The sequence below is a fragment of the Candoia aspera genome, chromosome 1 (assembly GCF_035149785.1).
Source record: "Candoia aspera isolate rCanAsp1 chromosome 1, rCanAsp1.hap2, whole genome shotgun sequence".
NCBI classification, from domain to species: domain Eukaryota; kingdom Metazoa; phylum Chordata; class Lepidosauria; order Squamata; family Boidae; genus Candoia; species Candoia aspera.
In genome coordinates, this window is record NC_086153.1 from 188,735,078 (window position 1) to 188,759,588 (window position 24,511).

A 24,511-nucleotide genomic window follows, 5' to 3' on the forward strand; every position below is an offset into this window, starting at 1 on the left:
AAGAAATTATAGATGACTTTTAGAAGAAATTGGTCTGCAACTTCTCTCGTGATGTTTACATGATGAGATGGTTTAATCCTTCGGAAACTACATTGTATTTGCTATCTGCTATAACATGGCGCCTTCTCACTAGCTGCTGTGAAAATCACTATGTCAATATCCTGAGGAATGTCACTTGGCAAGAGTGTTTGTGTGGTAACAAACATGTAAACTACTTGATCCAATTGTGTGTGGTGGATTTTGGTGGTGCCGCTGGTTCTCAGGAAGGAGGGAGCACATTCCAAGGAGGTGGGGGAGATAAGCGGAGGCACAGTCCGGGAGGCAATGGTGGGAAAATGATGAGGTTCAGGATAGCCCCGCCCTAGAGTCTCCCCGGTTATTTCCCCTTAGGTTAGGTAGGGTAGCTTTAGTCTGGCAAGATTCTGTCTGTACGGTGAGAGCAAATAAAGAACTGGCGTTTGAATGGACTGACTCTTCGTTGTTCTTGGGCTGGGCCTGACATTGTGCTGCCAAAGGGAGATGAAATATTGGCATTTTGAGTTCGAACTCTGCCCTTCCACCAGCTTTTATAACAATGTAATTTCAGCAATGGTGCTCAGAATTACCTATTGTACTGTGGTTTTTAAAAAAACAAGCAAGAATTACAGAAATGATGTGCAAATGTATGTTTAGGTACAATTAATGTAATATGCAAATGACATGCTTTTTAATTTTGGGCTTCAGGAGCTGTCAATCCAGCCCAATTATATGCCAACATCTGAACTGCTTCTGTAAGAAATAATCTGAATGGTACCAGTGCCCTCTGTTGGATATAATATGCAAGTCTCTTTGAATTCCATTACTCCAGAGGGCTTCACCTCATGGCATCTTCATACTGCAACTATGACTGCTAAGAGCCTGCAGTTCCCCAGTGGTGTCAGATGCTGCACAGCAAGATCATGTTCACTTAAGCATGAAACTGAAGTACAGAGGTTTACTGCTTCTCTCTTACGATGCAACAAACTTACATCAATATACGTTTTTCCTCCAGTGCAAAGGAAGGATACTACAGTTTGTATGATGTGTTCACCAGCGATTTAATATATTATTTTTAATAATGTCTTTGCAGAGCTTCTGGAAAAATCATTGAGACTCCTAAACAAAAGCCACGACCTAACTGAATTCATACAGGAATTCAAATCTGACGGGCCGAACATAAATCCAGAATTCATTCAGGGAGCCCACAATAGTTGTTTGAAAATTGACATTCTCCTTGAAGTTCTGCAAGACAGAAGGAGGCAGCTGGACAAATACTTGAAGCTGCATTGTGAAGGACTCGAACAAGTTTTGCAAATCTGTCAGTGGCATTACCAGGAAAACCAGGTATAGTCTGGAAAGTTTCTATATGTAAAGTATATGTACTTAGTTGTGTTACATTAATCTTGAATTAACTGTTTCCCAACTTCCTGTCTTCTAGATCTGTTGGACTATAACCCTCAGTATTCCTAGCTTAGCACAGTCATTTGCAAAACCAGCTGAGAAGGGAATGGGGGAATGCATCAGATGGGAGCAGACTTTTTAATAAGCAGAATAAGGAACACTGACAAAGTATGCATAAGAATTTAATTAGTGAATCCACATTAGTAACATAAATCATATAGTCCTAATTTAATGGTATTGTAAGAATACAAACCTTCTTTTAAATGCAGCTGGGAATCTAGGTCCCATGGCTGGAAATTATAGTAAAATAACAACAATTCCAGTCTTGTATCCAGTATAAGGATTAATTCCACTCTTTAAGTTAATCTATAATGATACTGCAGATGACTCACATAGATGATATCCAATCCACAGTCTTTTTTTCCCCCCAGTTCTCATTAATGGCTTAAATATCTTCAAAAGACAGATAGGTAAATTAATGGAGGCTATTGGTGATAGTGCTTGTGATTGTACTGAATCATCAACTAGCCAACCACATACAGGTAGTCCTCACTTACCAACTGCAATTGGGACTGGCAACTCCTTCACTAAGCAACATAATCATAAAGTGAAAAATCATGTGACTGTCCCTGACTTACGACCGCAGTTTGTTAGTTCTGGCTGTGGTCGTTAAGTGAATCACCACAGGTTGTTAAATGCAATTTCACATGACCATGATTTGCAACTTTCTGCTGGCTTCCTCATAACTTTGCTTGTTGGAAGCTGGCTGTGAAGGTCGCAAATGGCAATCATGTGACTGCAGGAAGCTGCAAACGTTGTTAATGCGTGCCAGTTGCCAAGCGCCCAAATTGTGATCATGTGACCATGGGGATGCTGTGATGGCCACAACTTCAAGGACCAGTTGTAAGTCTCCATATTCAACGCTGTCATAACTTTAAATGACCGATGAATGAATGTTGGGTAAGTGAGGACTACCTGTAGTGTATTGTGCAACCACAGCCTTTCTAGTTAATGTATGGGTTGATGTGTAAACCTCAAAATTTAGGCTGAAGCCAAAAGCTGGCAACCTGCTACACATGGCCCCTTGTGCTCCAGTTGTGATCCCCCTGAGTTGATGGGGAGGTGTTGGGCATTTTAAGGGGCAAAATGGGGGCATTCCTCTGTACCCCCAAGCAGCCCAAAAGAGGCCAAAAGAGGTTGCCTAGCTCTTCAGGCAAATATAGGCAATTATGCAAATGCAGGCAATTATGCAGAGGGCCGAGTGTTACCTCCAGAATGGAAGTCACTCTGTATTTCACTTGTTGGAGAACAGGAATGGAACTGGGCTATAGTTTTCATTTCCATTTGTAGCTTTCTTGATTGGCCTTTCTGGGAAACAGGATGCCAGATTAGATGGATTTTCTCTTTGAATAAGCAGGATTTTTCTGAATCATTCTGCAACAGAGAGATAAGCAACTAACACCTAATTTTCTTTGGGTGAAACAGCTTTTTAAATTCTATATGGCTTGAACATGATAAACACGTTAAGGTTTTAAACTTTCTGTGACCCTTCTTTTTACTCACTGGAAAGCATGACCAACCTCCCAAGAGACAGCAGTTCATAGAAGAAAAAGGGAAGTTAATTTATACCGATAAGCCATATAACATTATGCAGAAATCATCTTTAGCAAAGATGAACAGAAAGTGTTTTATGTTTTTTGAAACAGTTGACAGACTGGGCATATAAATTAAATATGCAAATGACAGTATTAGTTTATTGTGGATGCCTCTCAAGAGTTTCCAAACAGCCCCCTGGAGAGTGCCATATCACCTGTTTTCTAATGCACTGTGGGTATATTATAAATCACAAATTGCTCTTTGCATTTTTATATAAAAACCCCCAAGTGAAGTCTTATGAATATGCCTAGGCTTGCTGGCAAACTTTGAAGCATCCATCAGATGCTCATGATTGCCTGTGGGAGGACTAGATTTACCAGTTTCATGACTAGATTGATCTGTATCCAGAATGACAAATCCTGTGTTCCTTCAGAAGCATCATCTTCAGTGCCTTTGGCTATAAATTGATAGCTGAGAACAAATCCTCATTTTGAATTAATATAAAGGAGATAAATTACAAACCATGATGTTGCAGCCATCTCTATCTTAAGTCAAGACATCACAAATTACAGTTCTTAAGATTCAGCGAGACACAATCTTGATTGTTTTGTTATGTCTCCTAAGAAAAGGCAGCCTTAGAATGTAATACTTCCATTTTCCAAGATTGATTTCCATTGTTAAAAAACAATGTTACAAAATCAATTTATCAAAGTAGCTTGGAAAAATAGGTTTGCTTCTTAATACTTTTTGTTTTTGTAGTATCTAACATAAGGTTGCCAGGAATGAGATTTTGTCTCCTTCCCAATTATTTCATTGCCCATCCTAAAAGAAGAGAGACAGCAATAGATGAGGTGGGTAAATCCATCTTATTGTGTGAAGCCATCTTTGTCGTTTGGACAGATACTTGTTCTTTTTAAATAATTTTTGAACAGTCCCCACACTAACCTCCTTTTCAAAGCTGTTTCTTGAGTTAATTGGTTCCTAATCATTGTTTTATGACAAGATATTTGACAAGATCCCATGCATAGGTGTGATACTAACATTATGTAGGGTTTCTGATCATAGGGAAGTTTATAGGTATGTTAAGTGAAATATGGTTCCAACCCTCCTTTTCAGACCTTGGCACTTAGAGGGGACTGTGTACCAAAGACATTTGGAACGGGAGTTGCAGGTAACCCAGACCTGTGCATAGATTTAGCTCTTGCACACACAGGTGTCTCCCTGCTTAGGGCTACTCAGTTTGTAGTCAAATATTTCTCCCAATTTTAGAATCACACTTTAGCAGCAGTAGGAATAACCTCAGTTTACTCTGATTCAATAGCTATTGTTCATGAGGAAAAATTTCATAATGGTTTATCAAAATTTCATAATTATTGAATGCTGTTCTCAGTCAAATATTTTCAGTAATCCCCCTGCATCAATGAAAACCAAGAGGCAGACATTGCTATTCCATCCATAATTATCTTGGGAAGTCTATTCATTATTAATGTATTTTTCTTAATGTCTTCCAAATGTACTCTTATGAAGTGAACAAATCAGTCAGTTATTCAAGGATCTTGGGCTTGTTTATTCGTATCTTGTAGCTCTAAAAGGAAGATGAAGGTGGTAGATTTGCCCTTGTTCTGATAGAGCAGGAGCCTCCATATACTGGAGCTCTTTTCTACCATCAGAAAATCACATTTGTTGCATCCTAATTATTTTCAGACATTATTAATAGGAAGAGAGGAGTTAGGATCGCGTTGTAGTTAGATAGATTATTATCCTAATTACATTTAATATAGTTAAACGTTTTAATATTTCCTCATATTATTTCTGCTGCAGCTATTTCACGTAAAAATTGACATAGAGAAGGGGAAGTCTGTGGTTGTGTTTATTAGCTCTTATCCTTAAATTGTTTAAGATTCTAACAGAAATCAAGGTTTAGGAAAAGGTAACCAGTATATCAGCCAAAGCAGTATACTTCAATTTCCTAGTAGGCGAAAATCCAGAATTAACAAGATCTGGGGCCTTTGCCCACTTGCATCCAACCACAGGATGAATGTGCCTTGGCAACTGCTTTTTCCTGATAGGTTTAAATAAACTACCAGCATCAATGTAGTCTTTTCCTCCTTAAACTAGCAATAATTTGTGGCAGCATTAAGCCTTGTAAATAAAACTAAATTTTACTAGTCTTTACTTTGCTGTTTTTACTTTTCTTCTAGAACAAGTAAGGGTAAACAAAGAACTGGATTTCTATAGTTGGTTCAAATGTGGAGGCTTTTCTCCTTTAATTGCACACTTTTCCTATGCTGTAGATGCAAAGGAAGTGTGGAGTGCTCCATTCTGCTCACTAATTTGCATGCAATTCCTGGTTGCTAATAGTGATTAAGTTAGACCTCACAATATTAGGCTGGTTTTTCTGACTTCCTCTCATTAAAGTGCAGAAATTGAGGTATGGGCCAGTAATTCCATTCAGTTTATGCCTAGACTTAGAGTGGCACATCTCTGATGGACTGGCCACATACACATCTGGGGTCTCCAGTGTAGCAACCATGAGTACCAATGTGCACCTAGAGAACTTCTTCTGGTGCCCTCTACCTCTCTCTTTTTAAAAACACTAAAATATTATTTTAATATTAAGCAAAGTTACAAAAGAAGGTGGTGTGTTGCAAGCACTAGCCTTTGGAAACATCCTTATTTTTAAGAATGCTTTTGGATTCTTCATAAGCCCCACTGTAGTTCTTAAAAGTACAAATGATAAATGGTTGCAGCTCACTACTTTACTAGAAAATTTAAAAAGACAAAAGTTGTCATGGAATGTGGATGAACACCTATCAACTTTTTCATTCAGCCTTAAGATGAGTTAATAGCTAAAATATATTGATTGTAAGTTCTATATTATCCATTGTTCTTTTTTAGATACTTCCATTCAAGCAGTTTTGCAGCATATTATCAATCCATTAAAAATACCCAGGAGAGAAAAAAAAAACTCTCTGCATGCTCTTAGACTCCTCTTCTTTGAAGAATTTCTTTCTCTGACATTAGTTATAGGAACAAGGAACAATTGCAGAGCTGATGGAAAGTGAGAGATTCAGTCTCTTGATAGTAAGCTGTGACTTGATCCTGAACATCTTGATTGTCTAAAGATGGTGGTACAGAACAACTTGAGAAGTTTGTCTTCTGGTAATTGGCATTTTGTGATTGACTGTACTTACTGTGGTAGCCACTTTGTGAATTAGGGGAGCCCTTTTCTTGGAGCACTCATTGCTTGCTAAAACAATGTCAGATGTACCAGCTGATTTCCAAAGGTTGGGATTCCTTGCCTAGACTAAGGGACCATTTCTTACACAGTTTTATTTTTCTAAAGCAAGATAAAATAAGTGCTACACAGAAAACATACTGCCAGTAGTATAGTTTTCCTCTGAAACATGGTTTGTGGAGCAGGGATGGGCTGCAGCATACTTCATATTCATAGGCCACTTCTTCCCATTTCCCTTCATTCATGTCTAAGGGGAAGAGTTCAGTCATTCCTGCTATTATTTAGCAACAAACCAGTGTTTCCCTCAATTGAAATCCTAAACCATGGTTTATAATTTTGGTTCCTGATTTTGGCTGCCAATAGATTCCTGGGTACAATTTAAAATGCTGGTTTTAATCTATAAAGTCCTATATGGCTTGGCCTTGAGTAAATTCAAGACAGACTCCTCTAATCAGATTCAACCAGTCTGAGGTGTCTTTCTCAGGACTAATTGTTGGTGGTGCCCTATTACCTGGAAGTTATGGGGGGCAGACTTGGAGACATGGTTTCTCCATTATGATTCTAGTCCTCAGGAATGGCCTTTCCCTGTAGGTGAGATTGGCTCAAACTATAATAGCTGTTAAGAAGCTCCCTAAAACTGAGTTATTCCCCCAGGCTTTTCAGTTAATTGGGATTTAAAATTCCTTTTAACTTTATCACAGAAATTTTATTATTGTGAACTGTCTAGAATCATGAGATGGGGCAACAGATCAGTTAAATAAGTAAACAAACAAACTAGTTTGCTGTAAAGTACAGCAACCATACGTCTTTTATTATAAAGGACAGTCCTTTATTTCAGCAAGCTATCCTTCAGAATTTTTTTCAACTTAATTATTTATTTTCTTGCTTTGGCTCTTGAATTTTCCTTTGTAAGTCATATATATATAAACAAATTTTTTTTATCCTTATGATCCTCTTTCAGATTTGCCCCCTTTTTAAGGTTTGTATTTTTTCCAAGAAATTATGGTCACTGTACTCTAAAGTGAAAGGGAAAATGCCAAACCTTCATCCTTCAAAAAGGAAGGAAAGTGCAAAGTAAAGGTTCATTTTTATAATTATAAAGCTTAATTTGCCATCATGCCTTAACTGAGCCACTGCGTTTTATTTGTTAAGTTCAACTCAAATCCCAGGTTTGTTGGGGGGGGGGGGAAATGTTTAAGCATGTATCTACCCCTTCAGATTTTTATATTTAAAAATAAAATCAGGAGTTGAATGTGGAACAACATCAAAATGAATAAACTGGAAGCACTCCGAAAGCAGCTTTGTGGTATGACATCAAATTAAAATTTAATTACATTAATTATCTCTCTTTTTATCCCATGCTACTCTGAACGCCTTAGGTAATTTGCTGAGTTTGTGGTTGAAGAGTTTATTGGAAACATTCTTGTTTACTTTCAGAATATTCTTAGCGGAATACTTTGTAGCTGAATCATTAACATGACTGAAGATGGAGTCTGTCCAGTGTAATTAGGCACAGTGAAATCTCACTGAAATTAATGGAATTTTAAAAGGTAAAGGCCTTTCAAGGGGAGATGGACTTCTAGTGATTTAGTGACACTTTCAGGTAGTTTTCTCGGTTCAGGGTGAGTAATTAGGTGTTGGATTGTGATCTATGTGTGGGTAATTATTCAGTACGTAGTTAAAATAAGAGTCCTGCACTTTAGCATGTACAATATTACATTTTATTTGCATATTAGGGCTGCTGTGGTATTAATGAAGGATTATGCAGGATTGGCTTCTACACGTTCATTAGAGCCCCAGTGCAGACAGCTATATGAACAGAAGGCTCTATTTTCATAATTATTTGAAGTCTTTATGTGGTGCCATGATTTGCTTCCGTTAGGCATATCTTAGCTGGGCTGCAAACTCGGAAGCAAAGAGCTAGTTTTCTGTAGCCATCTAGTGGTCACCCAGGCTTTGCAGCCCAGAAATGATAGGCCTTGTTTACTTAGCCCAGTTTTGTCATGGCTACCCTCCAGGAACTCAAGGTAGTAGTATTGTAATTACTCTTCTTCTGTGTTTTTCCTCCCAATCACTCTGTACAGTAAGTCAGGCTGAGAAAAGTGGCTGGCCTGGAATCATCTGGTACATTTCATGGCTGAGGCATTTGGACCTGTTTCTCCTCAGTCCTAATCAGGGCTACCTGCAGGGTATAGTCAAAAAAGTAAAGATGGTGGACAAAATGGTGTGATGGAAGTCCTGCCTGTTTTTTACGGGCATTGCTTCAATCACACTATTGTGGCTGCCGTCTTGACCATAACCTGGGGACCCCCCAATCCTAACTCAATAGTCTTTCCACTATAGTGGCATGATGTGGCAGCTGCTGGGGAAGGGCGTGCAGTGCCACTTTGCAGAGGAGAGGCAGTGTGGTTGTGGGGCCTGCTTGCCTTTGATCTCAGTTGTGCATGAGATACCATGTCACTCCTCATGGCCTCTGCTACAACTGAGTGCAGTCAATTTTTGGAAGTGGAATCGTGGGGCATCCTGTTTGCTTTTGTTCCAAACACCGTAATGTCTAGATTTTAAGTCGTCTTAGTCCTCATCAACCACCCAGGGTCCCTCTTTTTGTGGGAGATGGGTGGTGATAAAATTTGAAAAATAAATAAATAAAACAAACAAACAAACAAACAAATAAATAAAATAAATTTGTGGCGATCATGCCGATGTGATTCAGCTCCTTTCTATCAGACATTCATAGACTGCCTAAAGGGGGCTCTGTGTCATGTTCGCCGTTTCAATGTCTTTGATACATCGTAACGTTTCGCATGTCATTAGCTGGATGCGTGTTTCATCTTTCACGGGAGGATGAGAGGGCTTTATCTCTTGGCTGTGATTTTGGAATGTATTTGGGTTATCTCTTCTGTTCAAGGTTACTTTCTCAGGCTAGCAGTTCTGACGGTTGCCAGCACCTGGGACGGGCGGTTCTGCTGGTAGGGAGGCGGGGTATGTTTGCAACGAGTGTTTTAAGTTTGTATCTGGCGCGCTTTTGCTCATTCTCAGCTTTCTCTGTATTTGTCCTAAGATCCCTAATAAATCAGATTTCATTTAGCATCTTCTTGTGAGTCTGAGTATTTGGGCTGGGCAACCATTACACTCTGGATGAAACTAAAATGAACATAGCAATTTAAAAGGCCATTTAAAAGTATTACATAACACAGTTCTGTGTAGGAAACATTGCAATGAGGCAAAATAAAAATAAGAACAACCATTTAAGCCCAATTAAATTAAATAGGACTTACTTCCTACTACTGTCATCTGCTTGCAAATGCTCATGCTGCAATGATGATGGGAATTGTAGTCCAACACATCTGAAAATGACAAGGTCGAATAAGCAATATCGAGAGTAGATTAACATTCTAACGCTATTTTTTCTGTTTATTGCTTTACTATGTTAAATACAATATTTTAATATTATTTTGATCTTAGAAATAAGGTGTATATTGTTTATAGCATTAAGCAATTTTTGGTAGGTAATGGAAAAGTTTCTCTCTAACAGCGGTGTTTGCTTTTGTCAGAATGGTGAAAGCAGCATCACAGTGTTGTGCTGCAACCTCTGCCCCTTTGGGGCATACACACAACGTTGCAATGTCTGTAGAAAAGGGGCAGGGCTTGCCTCCTGATGTCCTAATACTGCTTTAGTCAGCCTGAGCCCCTTGCCCCCCCACCCCTATTTAGCATTTCTGAGCAAGATGCAAATCACTGGAGTTTCACCTCTTTGCACTTCCCTGAACAACTGAAAGAATGTGGTAATGACTGCCCCATTGTGGGACCTGAGATTATAAATGACTGGTTCTCTACATTGCTAGAGTTAATAGACCACCACACATTTTAGATTAGGTAGGGCATAATGCCCAGTTCTATCATGGCTATTCTCCAGGATCTCAAGGTAGTAGAGCTACAAGTGCCCAGTTATTGTAAATGGGAACCTAATGATAGGTACTCATTATCAACCCCATTCATTTCAGAATTGTTACATGATAATTGAGAATATCTTTGCCACAGGTAAAAACCAACTGTGTGGCTGGATTCACACATCATGCTAAGTTCTGATTTACATAACCATGGTTTATGGAACAAACCACAGTTGTCTGAGTTCACACAACATCTAAGAAATGATATTTTGGCTTAATACAGTGAGTAAACCTCTATCTGCCAGTCCACAAAAGAATAGCCTGTGTCAGCAGAGCAGATTCTCTCCCTACTGACGCAGCCTCCATAAAGCTTTTTGCCTACAGTATTCATTTAAAAGATTATTTCTGATTTCAGATAACCTCTTGGTACAAGAAGAATATAAAAGATTACTTTAATAAGCAAAACTTGGGGTCATCTTTAAAGGAAAATGAAGCATTGCTTCAGGAACACAAGGAAATGGAATATAAGGTTAAAGTAAGACTCTTTATTTGAAGTGGTCACATTATAGTTTTCCAATCCTTTATGGAATATTTTATTGATTTTTTTTTTTTAGAAAATTGTAGTTCTACTTAAGACATTGATTTTTAAAATATTTACCTAAGGTTACATAATCTGGTTACCATTATCTTTTTTATCATCGTTGTTTTCCTGTTTCAAGATGAAGCTTTTAGTATTACTTGTCAGGATGCATTCTTCTCAGAACAATCTGAAATTGCCTAGTTTCTTCTACCAAATTCTGCAGCATGCTTGAGGGTAGAGTAAATGTCAACAATAAAAATAGCATTATACAAAAAAAATTATTTAGAAGGCAGTGAAATCAAATCATAAACCTGGTTCATAGTTCAGGGACTTCATGCAATCCAAAGACTGAAAGGCTACCATATCCATAACATACACACACACTCCAACTTCATTCCAAGGAACATAAGCATTTGCAGCTTCTTTCCTCCCCACCATTCCATCTATATAAGTTAAGTTAATGAATAGCAACTAGTGCAAATCATCTGGTAAGCTCCATGGCTAAATAGGGATTTGAAAGTAGAGTAGTTCTGGTTTAATGCTGTAACCTGTGGATTAAGACTCTTTGGCCCCACCCATATGTAAGCATCCCTGTTGAGCTCTTGATGCCTCAAATAACGTCCAGCCACTTTGCAAGATATTTCACTTTTCTTGCATGCTCTTATCTTCTTCTTTTTCTTGGGAAAGGCCGGGAACCTTAGCTTCTCACCTTTTCCACAAGACAGTCTCCTGTGAGTAGGAGGAGAGAATCAGTGACTTCCCACATGCTCCTTGCACCTAGAAAAACTGTCTCCAGATGTGATGTTCCCAGAATGACTTTGGATCCTACACTGTCCTCTCTATTGAACAGCTGAACCAACTTACTTCTTCCTCAGCTGTGGCACAAAAAGAACTCTGTACAGAGTTTTCAAGCAGAAATGCCAGAGTTCAGTATTTCCTGGTTGGCTGTGAGGAAGATAAATGAGGATCAGCAGGAATGGTTTCTAGTTTGGGAAGTACATATAGTAACAACGTGGAAGGGATCTCAATTCTTGTATTGAACAGTTACAATGAGATGTTATTTTGAAGCACAAAAAGCCTCTTAGGAGAAATGAATATATATTGCCAACGATTATAATAATACTTTATCCAGTTTATTAAGTAATTTGTTTCGCAAGCCTGACTTTGTAGTGTTTTAAATGCTGATACCAGTTTTTAGAGCATGGCAGTAAACTGTTCAGAATTAGGAATAAGAGTAATATTGCTTCCCCTTCTTAGTGAAATTATATTTAGAATGCTAATCACCCATGCAGCATCCATACAATTATTCTGATTTTTTTTCCGTGGTGGATTTGGCACGTCTTCAAATTTCTATAAATCTGTATAAAAACATCTTAAAACGCCTGCATTGAGAATATATGCATTTTCATTTAGGCTGATGCAAAATTGAATGGAACAATAACAATTCATCGGTAATGGCCAAAATACACGTACTGTTCCTGGACACAGAACTTCTCTTTCACAAATAGCTGGAGATAATCCAGATCCTGTCTCTGGTGTGAAGAAGTGCACAGTTTGCCCATTGTGTTCCAACCTGGTTCTTTCTTCTCTCCCACATTTGCTTTTGCTTTGGGGAAAACCTATAAATTGGAAATAGATGATACAGAGGGTCATGTATACCATCTATTCTAAACTGTCTTCCAGCTGGTGCTAAAGCTGCCACTATGGGAACAAAGTGCCGATGTTATCTGCAGAAAGATGAACTTCATGAGCTGCCCTCTCTTTGAGCAACCATCCTTTTATTTTTTAAAGATTTATTCTAATATTCCAACTTGTACTCACTGGAGCTGTTTTTCTAATATGGTTACAACATTTTTACGGATGAGCTTTTCATCTGTAACTGTTGAGGTTACTGTTGATAAAGTTGGTTTTTTTGTTTTAAGTTATTTTACAAAATGAATTGCACAGATATTTCTCAGTTTCCCCCATCATTAGAAGAATTATGTGCATATTTCATTGCAGTATGCATGTTATTAAATTTAACAAGGGAAAAAAAACTCAGCTAACATAGACTATCTGCCTAGACTTTTACTAATATCTTCTATACAAGAGCTAGGAGGTTAGGTACAATTCAGTCCCCTTCCATTAAAAGGATAAAGTTAATCATTCCAGCTTAACAACTTCTTCTTTTTGCAACTAGACTTTCAAAGGAACATTTGTTTTTCTTAGCAAGTGCATTATTAAAAGCCCTACAACGTCTTGTGAACAAATGGTCCATGTTTTTATTTTTTTTAGTAAAGTATAATTTCTTCTCCACTTTCACCCTATCTTCTCTTACCTTTCTAAAAACTACACGTTCAATCTAGAGATCTGTCAGGGGTTGAGAATGGAACACTGAAAGTAGCAATTTAAAAGGTTACTTACTGTGAAGACATAAAGTGAAATAGGATGAACTGTTCTGTGGAGAATCACTAACGATAGGTTATATGTAGGACTATAGGTCTTCAGAGTTATTCAAAGAAATTGAAAAGGCATAGCAGTAGCAGACTTTTATTTGGTTTGGGTGAAAAAATATAACTTCATTTTCTTGCTACAAATATCATTCAGTCTTCAAAACGTAACATTTATGGCCACTTTAGACCACCCCAAATGACGTGGATTCTGTGTGATAAAAGACATGTGCAATAACTCATCCTACAGTTCAGAACTTTTTCTCAATAACTCAGCAGTTGTCCAGGAACAAGTATCCTTGTCCATGGGGCTATAGAAAGAATTTATCTGAATGATGAGTCACTTATTGCATGATCCCTGTATTTAGGCACTGAGTACTGAATCCATGAAAGTACTGAACCCTCTAGAACAAGCAATATCCTCAGAATCTGCTGGCCAGCTTTACTCCAAAGGAGACAATATGCTTGGACACAGGGATAGGTAGGCTTCCTTCAAAATGACATTAACTTCTCATTGGCAAGAGTAATTGATTTGGACATATTGTACATTAATATCTAGGGGGGCGGTTTACCCCTTCTGTACTAATGGCTACTGAATATTTGAATGATGAACAACCACTAGCAGGAATGCTTTTAAATTGCCATCTTCATAGTTTAGCATGCTTTTTGGTCCTTAGTGTAGATAGATAAATATGATAGACACATCCACAGTTTGGATATAACCTTCCCATAATGTGGCAGATTTAACATATCTGTTGTTTTCATTGGCATCTCACTCACATTTGTCTTGAGCGCTTCTTTCCTGAGTGCAGAAAGGCATTTGTTACATTTTAAAAGTAAATATATAAAATGTGATGTTGGCCTGGTGGAATTCAGACCAATGAAAAGGTCTTACTTGGTCCTGAATAGTGTGCACACATGAATACTCATGAAGTAATATTTCAGATCAGGGGTAAGGGATTAAGGGGTGACTCCAAAATTTCTATAATGGAAAGAAGAACTTCATGTAGTTGATAGTGGAGGACCAGCTTTTATTTTAAAACTTATAAAGTGATCCTGTGTTTTTTTTTAAAGAAACAGATAATCATTAAATAATAAATGTGGTTTGTAAGTAAATGGGATGCTATCTGCAGGGATACTAAAGAACAAGGCTTTTATGAAACAGATATTCTGCCCCTAGTAGATGTTCAGGGTTATATTTTACCTCTTTAACTTTCAATCATTGTCCACTATTATCATTCTGATCCAAAGGTTAAACTCTTAACCATAATGAAAATTAAAAAAAGCAGAGAGTTGCTATGATTAAATTTTAATTGAAATTTATCTACTAGGTTGGCACTGAGGAAATAACTGTTGAAACCAATTTATAAGGGTTATTTCCATATAAAACCCTTTTCAATCAGTGGTTTTGCTTTTCTAAGCAAGCATTTTCCACAAATGAAATTTAATTAGCACATGAACAGTACTGCAAAATCTAGACTCTGCATTTTGTTTATAAATGGGTTTTTCTATATCTTAATTCACCATAAGGAGGTTCTATTTTATTAGTGTCTTACTCATGGAAAGTAATACGTATTCGAGGATCCTGGTTGGCAACTAATAATTGGCATTGATCATATTTCAAATTGAACAAGGACTGAAGAATACACTCCTTTGCCAGGGATGTTCTACTTAAACATTTACAAATCAGTTGTCAGAAATATCTGTGCAATACATTTTTCAGTCATATAAAACAAGCCTAGTACACATCTTTTACTAGTCAATATCAGAAATGAAAATAGGGTCATTTACTGAGAACTCAATAGGTCTTCAGATATATTACTAAGGGTATGTTTGCTCCTGTCAAGCTGAGGAACAAAGCAAAAGAGAAAAAAGGCGATCACTTATCACAATAGTAGAATCAAAGTACTCTTGCTACCTTGATCAATAAATCAGCAATATAGTTCCTCTTACCAGCTGCTTTGTTTGACATTGAAACATTTCGTGGAGTACTACATTCATGTTTTGCAGTATTGATCATGAGAGGCTTCCTTCTATGTCAAATTAGCTTCCCATTACTGTAGGTGGATGGTGGCAGAAAGACCAAATTTCTAACTGAAAAGCATTAAATACCATCACTGGCTCATGTTTTAGCAGAATGTCAAGTTACAATGACATTTTACATTTTCAAAAAAATCTTACAAACTTATGGATTTTTCATATACTGATAGAGTTCACCATCATGCTAACTAAACAAGCCACTTTCTGGATTAGCATGCTGCACAAATCAAATAGTTGAATGAGATAATTGCAGGTCTTCTGTTGTAGACAGGTTCTGCTTCTCGAAGACATCAGAGAAGGGATCTTTCCCAGAACTACTCCATAAGATCCTTTTAAATGGAACAGCAATCTGGTATTTTCCATCTGCAAATATTGTCCTTTGCCACTGTGTTATGGCATAACAAGCATTAATTTACTTAAATAAATACTCAAATATTCACTTGATTTTCTGTTTCTCACCCATATTCTTCACAAGTGTTAATATATTATAGGAAACATTTCATTCTAAGTAAAATAATAATAGCAAAAACAGTAATAATATACGTAAGGTCTGATAGCCTGAAACAGAGCCCCTTATAATGTTAGATCAGACAATGGCTGTGTGTGGAAAACCCTTTGTATCCCTAACAGCTGCTTCACAGGCAATGAACAATTCTAGAATGTATGCTATTGAATTGTTTGCTTTCTACTGAAGATGGCGGTAAGCCTGTGCTCTTAAATATGTTGTCCATATTTCAGGAGATGGATTGTAATGAGGTTTTAGGACACAAACAAGCCCTTAAATTCCATCTTTTAAAATTATTTGTAGGCAACCACAGTCTTCTAAGTGAAATATGTCAAATGTTCCTGTATTAAGTAACAAAATATAAGCTGATGTATTTTATATGTGAAGACAAAAATGTATGAAAATTGCTCAGTGCTATGTGCTCAATTTGTTGAGTAGGCATTTTGCAGCTCAGAAACCTATGACTTTGAACAGGAAGGTTATTTTACTTTAGCCTTACTGTTATATAATCAGCAAAAGAGGTAGTACTAAAGAAGCATTGCTAGATGATGATGATGATGATGATGATGCTGCTGCCGCCTATCCCAGGTCCTTGGGAAAGACTTGATAGGTGGACAAAAATACCAAATCCAGTCTAAACATCTGGTCGCCTGTGCGATCAACCATAATAATAATGCCATAGAGCTTTAAATGACTAATAAATGTCCTATTCCTGTGGGGAATAATTGCTGTGACTCTTGGCATTATTTTTGTTCTGTAAGGCCGTATTTTACTATCTACTGTGTTCTATAAGACAGGGCCAAACTATGGGGAATATACTTCATACAGCTCATTCATGTCTAAATGTTTGCCTGTACACAAGCAAAATATAACAAAGGCAAGGGATACCTTGGTCTTTGAATGGCATACCAAGGGCCACACTCAAAAAAGTTGGCAGCGCCAAGAAAAAAAAGTGGATGGGGCCAGCCCCCCCCCAAAAAGACTGGAATCAGATCAATTTATATAAATTAAATACAGATGTTATGATTACTCTCCATAACTTTAATAATTTCCCCCTTTTGTCATCTTAAAAATTACAGTTCAGTAGCACTTTTTGGCAAGGACCTGGAGACAACAGCATTTTAAGTGTTTCAGGAATGGTGATTGTATACCACTGCTATGAGCCAATAGCACAACTGCTAATTCAGGAATTTCAGATATGCATTTATAGTGTCCCCACCACTAAATGTGATAGCTTCTTTGAGAAACCAAATATAACATTAAACTTTCTTATTGACCTTGACTACAGACCATTTAAGGAGTTGTAGGATTCTAAAATTCAATGAAATTTGATAACAAGCTTTCTCAGAGAAAAATACCATTCTCATTTTTTAAAAAGTGTACAAATTAAATATAATTTATTATTGATTGATTATTGTCATCAAGTTGGTGTTGACTCTTAACAACGGAATAATAAATTTTCTCCATGACGATCTGTCCCTTACCTGGTCTTTCAGATCTTTCAACAGTATACTCATCGCCACTGTGCCTGAATCCATCTGCTAGTTGTCTTTGTTTTCTCTTTTCTTCCACCTTTCCTAACATTAGAGTCTTCTCTGTTTTTGCTAGCATGTGAAATTAATGGTATTTCACAGTAGTTTGCACACTTTGTTAAGTCTCCCTTTTTGGGGATTGGAATGTAGATTGACCTCTTCCAATCTGTTGGGCAACTCTGCTTGCCATATCACTGTGGGTATTCCATCAGTTCCTGTAGATTTCCAACTTGGTAATGACTGGAGTGCTAATCTTACTTCATCTTCTAGTTGTAAGTAGGGAATATAGTCTAAGGAATCTTCAGTGTTGACATCTCTGTGGTACAGTATTTCAATATACTCCTTCCATCATTGCCTTTGAATCAGTTACTGTCTGTCCATTGGCATCCTTTAGCATACCAGTTCAAGGTTGGCTTCAGAGATTTTTTTGAAAGACTTTCCTTGTTTTTCCATGTCTGTTTTCAATGTTTTTTCAGATGTTTTTGACTGCTGCTTGTTGGCTCTTCTAACAGCTCTCTGGAACTCTTTGGTATGTTCCTTTCTGAGATCTTTGTCTTTCTTGGCATTGACTTCTGTTCTCTTCTTGGCAATTTCCACAGCTTGTTCTACTTCCAGTTTGCTTTCTTCTGTTTCTTGATCTTTGGCAGTCTCTTTTCACATTCACCCTTAACAGCTACTTTAAGTTCATTCCACAGTTCCTCTGGTTCTTTGTTGACAGTTCCATGAGATTCAGGATTTCAAAGTGATTCCTGATGTTCTCCTTGAAAATGGTGGGTATATGTTCAAGATCATATTGTGGAAACTGGTTGGTCATTAGAGTGTCAGAAATAGATATGGTGTTCTCCTGCTTCACTTCAGCTTCCTAAGCCATACAATCCAACTTCATTTCCCTTCTTAATATTTCCAATTTTGGCATTCCAGTCTCCAATCACAAGCAGCACATCTTGCTTGCATGCTCTGTCAATTTCAAATTGAACTTCAACCTCCTCTTTTCTGCAACAGTGGTTGGAGCATAAACTTGAATGATAGTCATATTAAAGGGTTGTCCATGAAGTCTAATTGATATTATTTGGTCATTGACTGCATTATAGCTAAGTACTGTTCTTGCAGTTCTGTTCATTCCACCTTTCACTGTTTTGAGCCTTCCTGTGTTTACTTCCATGTTTCACTGTAATTTTGTCATTGCTGCTTCAGATTTCATATTTCTGCATGGCAACATCAGCAACTAGCTGTCCCACAGGCTTTAATTTAGCCACATCATAAACACCATTGGTACTCAAAAAGATCCTCAGCTCTTCCTCAGTAGCTTGTTGAATGCCATTTGACCTAAGGGGCCCATCCTCCGGCACCATATCATCAATAATTAAAATAATTAATCAATAATTTAATAATGGTAAAAATGCATGAGTAGTTTACCATTGCCTTGTCCCACACAATATCATTTGATGCCTTTGCCATTGTCTCTAAAATGATCATCTGCCTCCAGCATCTTCCTATATTGCTGTCCCCAATACAGGTGCCTGCGTGCTTTAGCTGGGCAGCTGGGATGAGCTTCACACCTTGGGTGACCCTGCTGGGAGTATATACTCTTGGCATACACTCCCAGCATTTATTGCTCATCCCTCCCAGGAACGCCTGCCTACCATGATGAGGGAGCCCAGCAGAACATGAGGGGAAATCAGAAATAAGCTATGAGACAATTTATATGCAGAAGTAATACATGCATAATGGGGGGGAGCAGCTTATTTACTCTTACAAATAGTGCATATGTTGTCCTTAATATGTCAACATGGGTTTTTATTAAATACATGCCTCTTCACATAGACCTTCTCCTGGGACACTGTAATATATTGTTAATAAATAATTTAGCATTGTCAAAGAGATTTTTCAAATTAAATAAAGACTTCTCAGTTTTGAAATTCATTGCCCTGAGATGAACTAACTAGCCTTCTCCCTGGCAACCATTATATATGGAAAGAATGTTTATTGTTAGATTATTATCACATAAGACATTTCAGTGTTACTATTTTTAAGCTGACTTCTGTGTATTTTCTTGTGGCTATTTATGTTATGTTATCTTTTGATGCATGAGATATTTTGGCTTTGTGTGGATTTGATTCTTATCTGTTTCTCTATGATTATTTGATTGTTGTGATTCAAATAACTTGAATCTAAATCACCATTGGCAGCTAATTAACTGAGGCACACTTCTCTTCCCAGGAATGGAACTCTGCTCTGCAAGGATTAAAATCAGAGGCACTCAAGATTCTATTTTCAGAGGAGTATGCAGAAAAAGAGCATCTAAAGCTTTCGAATCAAAAAATGAACCTATTGCAAGAAGAAGTGAATCGTTGTTTGGAAGAACGGAAAGCACTGTTGCGAGAAGCCAATGACTTCTTCATTGCAGCAAGGAAGGTTAGTCAAAGATAAAAATTCCTGACAGAAACCAACTATAAAGCTGAGCAAAAAGGCTGACCCTCCCTTAGATTTGTAGCCCTATTGATAAACAGATGAGGGCCATTTTTTTAAATGGTTAAGTGGGGAGGGCAGTGTCTGCAAACCAACCTGAATTTTTTGTCTCACTTTCTGGCAGCAATGCTTCTTTTTGTCCCCCCTCCCCCAGTCTTGTTAATAAGGTCATAGGGCACTTTCACATTGCCATGCTTTCTACTCACAATTCCTTAAAAGCAGTTAGAAATAAACCTTTGGAACACCAAGAACATCTTGAATCAGTCAGTGCTTCCTCCAACTGACCAGTCAGAGCCTGCAAAAAATAACAGGAGCATCCCATTCCAATTCCCATTTGTATTTTTGGTTGTATGCATTTTTCTGGCGATTACTAAGAAAACTGGAAGTGGATCCTTAACTGGGAGTGCAAAGGGTGGGTTTAGTCCAGGAGGTGGAATGATGAAGTTTTCACCAAGGAGAAACCAGACTATCCCAAAGCTCTCTAGACTTCCAGTGTAGCAGAAGTGAAATTGCTTAAAATGCAGTTTGAGGTGCATCACTGTTGAACAAGAATTAATCAGCTCAGTAAGTAATTAAAGGTAATGGGGTGGAATCACACAAGTGTGGTCTAACTTGGAATGATAGAGATATGCAGAGAGAGAAAGCAAGGAGTGGTGTTGCTTCAATTTTTCACACTCTGTCACCCTGTTAAACAAAAACAGGAGTGGGGCATAAGGCTTCAGGAGTGATAGTTATTGAAGCTGCCATCTTCCAAACCACACAAAAGAAGCTATGGATGATTAACCCAGGGAGCTTTGTAAAACGTTATGCACCTCTCACAAAAAGCGATCTTTCAGCGATCAAAACAATTAACACTAGGTCATTCCAATCTCCCATAATTTCCACACAAGCATGGTTAGATGTGTTGCCTGCGTGAAATGGAAAGTATACCATGCAAGATTTTAGGTAAGCATGTATGGAAGTACAGTTTATGGAAGCAGAGGAAGTAGGGTAGGCAGAATGGTGAGCTATTGATACAAATTTATTCTAGATGATTTATAGCAAGGATTCTGCACTCCTGGTAGCAACAAAATATCTTCCTACCTGCCTAAAATAATTCTGCCAAAATGATGAAAGCTTGGCTTTCTGTGTGGCTGAGATCCCGTTCTGGTGCTCAAGACAGTTCTGAGATCCAGTTCTGGTGCTCAATTTTACTCAAAACTCTTTTCTTTTAAGCATGCACCTTCTACCAAGGCTCTAAAAAGGGAAAGATTGCCAGAGGCCTACAGTTTGGAGTACAGAATTTTAAAAGGGTAGTAAAAAATATTTTTTGTGAATTTCAAAATTAAATATTTAAATTTAAAGCTGCATTTTTAGAGCAGTTTCCCTACCCTGATAAGCTATGTAGTTTTTTGTGAAAGGTGAAAGGTCCCCTGTGCAAGCACCGAGTCATGTCTGACTTTTGGGGGGACGCCGCTTTTGCGACATTTTCTTGGCAGACTATAGCGGGGTGGTTTGCCATTGCCTTCCCCAGTCTACACATGTAGTTTTTTACTTCATCAAAATACTGTAGAAATCAACTACAAAAACAAGGAAATGGAGTAGGGAATTGTGTGAGAAAGAAGCTTCTTTTCATCAGGGTTAGTCCACATATATAGTCCCTGTCTCTACAAGGTTGAATTTACTGTGTGAATCTCAGTGTTAATGCTGCAGTTATTTTAACGTTAGAATTATAAAATCTTCTAGAACCAGTAGATCTTTTCAAAGACAATGTGGGTAAAGAGCCCAAATTAGTATTTCCTTTATTTGTTCTGTGCTACTCAGCTAAGATTGGTGCTCAAAAAGTTTATAATTAATACCTTTAAAATGTCAGTGTATTAGGGATACGCTGGAGTTATTTATGACAGTCTCTTTTGATTGTGGCAGCTGTACTTTCCAGATGGTAAGGACAAAAAGAGGTGGCATAGATTCAGGGAGAATTCAAAGAGAGAGAAATGATTTGTCTTATAAGAACTTCTGATGCTGTAGTCCAGATTTTGAGGCTCCAACATTGGAGCAGCTGAAGGAAAGGAACTGCAATGTGCAGATGGATTTAAGAGCTGCCTGATGATTAAGATGTCAAGTCACAAAAGCAGCTCATGTTTAATATGCCCCTTCCTAAAGCCCAAAGGACCAGACAGATGGGGGAGTTCCATCTTCCACTTACCAGTAGAATTCATAATAATTGGGATTCATTTGAGAATTTTAGTTCCACTAGGCTCTGTCTGTCGCTCCATGGCAAACGAAGGAGACAATGGGAACTGGACTCTTTTTGAAGATCTCAATGCCTATATTAGTTTTATGACACTTAGAAGTCCAAAATTTAACTACTTTTACCCTAAATTGAAGAGAAGGAAGCTGGAGAGAATAGCATAGCATGTGGGGGGCTATGTTCCTTTTTAGAGATTCTTAACACAGATTCCAGGTTAAGTTGTAATTTAAAACTGTTTATTACATAACAGTTTTAGACATAGCACTCATACACTCTCCTATACTTTTCTCCTAAGTCCTTCTCCTTCCTGTTTGTTGCAATGTCATTACAACCTTCCTTTTGTAGATAGAAACAATGATAAACCAATTCTTCTAACATTAGAAAATATCACAGTACCCAAGAAAAAATAGACTTACAAATCTCTCTCCCCCCCCCCTCCAAAACTAAATAAGCATTTCATGAAATCTAGAAGTGCCTTGGTAGGTGCTTCTGACACGGAAAAAAAAATGAAATCTAGAAAGTCTTCTAACAAATCTGCCACTTCTATTTGTCATCCCCTGTGGAAAGGTCACCTCAAAGTTTCCAGCTTTTTCCACTAAGCTGTTCTCTCTGCTCCACCATTCTACAGTGCAGAAGTCCCAGTATCTTGAGATGCAGCAGTCGCCAGATCCAAATTAGAAGGGATTACCACATTACTGCAGTTCAGTTGAGATGGAACCTTTCTCAGATGCTTGACATTTGTAATTAAGTTGCTACCATCCTTGGGGTTAACAGGTTCAAATAAAGACTCAGAAATGCCCCAGAAGATAAGGTCATTAATGTTTTTATATGTTGGCTGAAGTTTACCACCAGCCAAATGGTTAGCAACATATACCAAGTCCCCATTTTCAAATTGTGTCATTTAACTGTACATGTGGCATCAGCATCATGTTTCTTTTGGTCCCAGTATTTCTGATGATGTTTTGTAACAGCTGAATCATCCACCTTCACTTGAGACAGACCAGGAAGGTTAGTACCGAAACGCCCCGAGAAAGAAACAATTTGGCAGGTGTCTCCTTTGAAGCCCTTGTAGGATAGGATGATATGCAGTTAAAATCTTAGATAATTCCTTTTTCCAGTTCCCCTCCCTTCAGTTTGTGGCCTGCAGTTTCTCTTGCTCTTTGGAAACACAAATATGCTTAATGTCACATATAGAAAAAAGTTAAAGCAAGGTGACCCATAAATGGTGTGCATTATATGTAACCACTTCATAAGGAGATTCAACATGGGCAAAAATGTCCTGCAGTGCACTGAGAATGGCAACAGCTGAAATATGTGGCAAACAAAGCTGCCTCATGGTAAGAAGAAGAAGAATCAATGACATTGCTTGTTCTATGGAGTCAACAATATCAGTACCCATTTTGGTCCAAGGAGGAGATGGTAGGGAACAGTGGTTGATTATCATATAAAGGTTGAGTTTGCACATAAGCAGCACAATTCTTGATAAAGCATTTCGCATCAATTTTGGCTATTAAAACCTAGCATGCAGAATCTGTTTTGTACCACATCTTGGGGCATCTCATGAACTAACTTTAAGTATTTCAGCACTTTAGATTCAGGTATAACAGTCTACTTACCCTGCAATATAAGATCACTATGTATGGGAAATTCAGCAACAACATGTTTAAATGGTTGCTTGAAACCATTTGTTGGAATGAACGATATATCAAAATCTTTTGAGCAAAGCATCTTGCTGAAAAGCAACATGGAGTTCTTTTAATGAGAATGCCTCAGTTTCTAGAATAAATAAATCAACAGCCTGATGAACATACTCCTCCACCAATAATTGGTGGATCCATTATGGTTTGATCCATAATCAGATAATGAAGACACAAAAATAATGAGCCACATTTATTTGTCTAAAAATGTATTGAAAACTTAATTATAAGTTTACAATATCCAAAGGAGATATTGGATACAAGGTGACAAAATGCTCATTTTATTTCTTGTATTTGTGCAATTTATCTACCTCAATCCTCATGAACTCTAGGCAGTTTTATGTGGCTGAGGTATGTGTATAAGTAGATGGTGAGCTGTTAACAATATAAATGAATTTCCCCACAGGTAAACAGCTTACACACATAATAAAACACTCTTTATTACACAACAGCCTTAGACATAGCTCTCCCACATTTAGTTCTCCATTCTGTCTCCTTCTGCACTCCTCTCCTGAGTCCTTCCTCTCCCTGTCTGCTGCAGTGTCTCATGGGACTCTTACTGTTACAGATAAGGCAAGAGAAGAGATTACCTGGAAACATTCAAACATTGTAAAGAATATAACAGTAGATATAGATATGCAGTAGATATAGATATATCTGTTATTAATTTTTTTGCCACATGTGTTAATAAAACCACAGAATATGAAAGCAATCTGATTGGGTGGCTAGAATTTGAATAACTTAATTATAAGAAAGAGTTCATGTTTTGTTTAGAATTACATTAGCAGACACATAGAATGAATAATCCCTGCTGTAATTTTGGAAAATTAATTAATCTTCAGATTTTTCACATTGCTCTGAGATAACTAATTTAAATTATCCATTT

The 24,511-nt window shown here is 37.6% G+C and overlaps 1 protein-coding gene across 1 annotated transcript in view; it reads left to right on the forward strand.

Annotated features, from left to right (window-relative positions):
• Window positions 1–24,511, forward strand: part of CCDC141 (coiled-coil domain containing 141) — a 130,423-nt gene that overhangs the window by 48,264 nt on the left and 57,648 nt on the right. Inside the window, 3 exon segments of the mRNA XM_063318120.1 lie at window positions 1,109–1,362; window positions 10,559–10,678; window positions 19,450–19,644. Of these exon segments, the coding sequence (XP_063174190.1) occupies window positions 1,109–1,362; window positions 10,559–10,678; window positions 19,450–19,644 (569 nt within the window).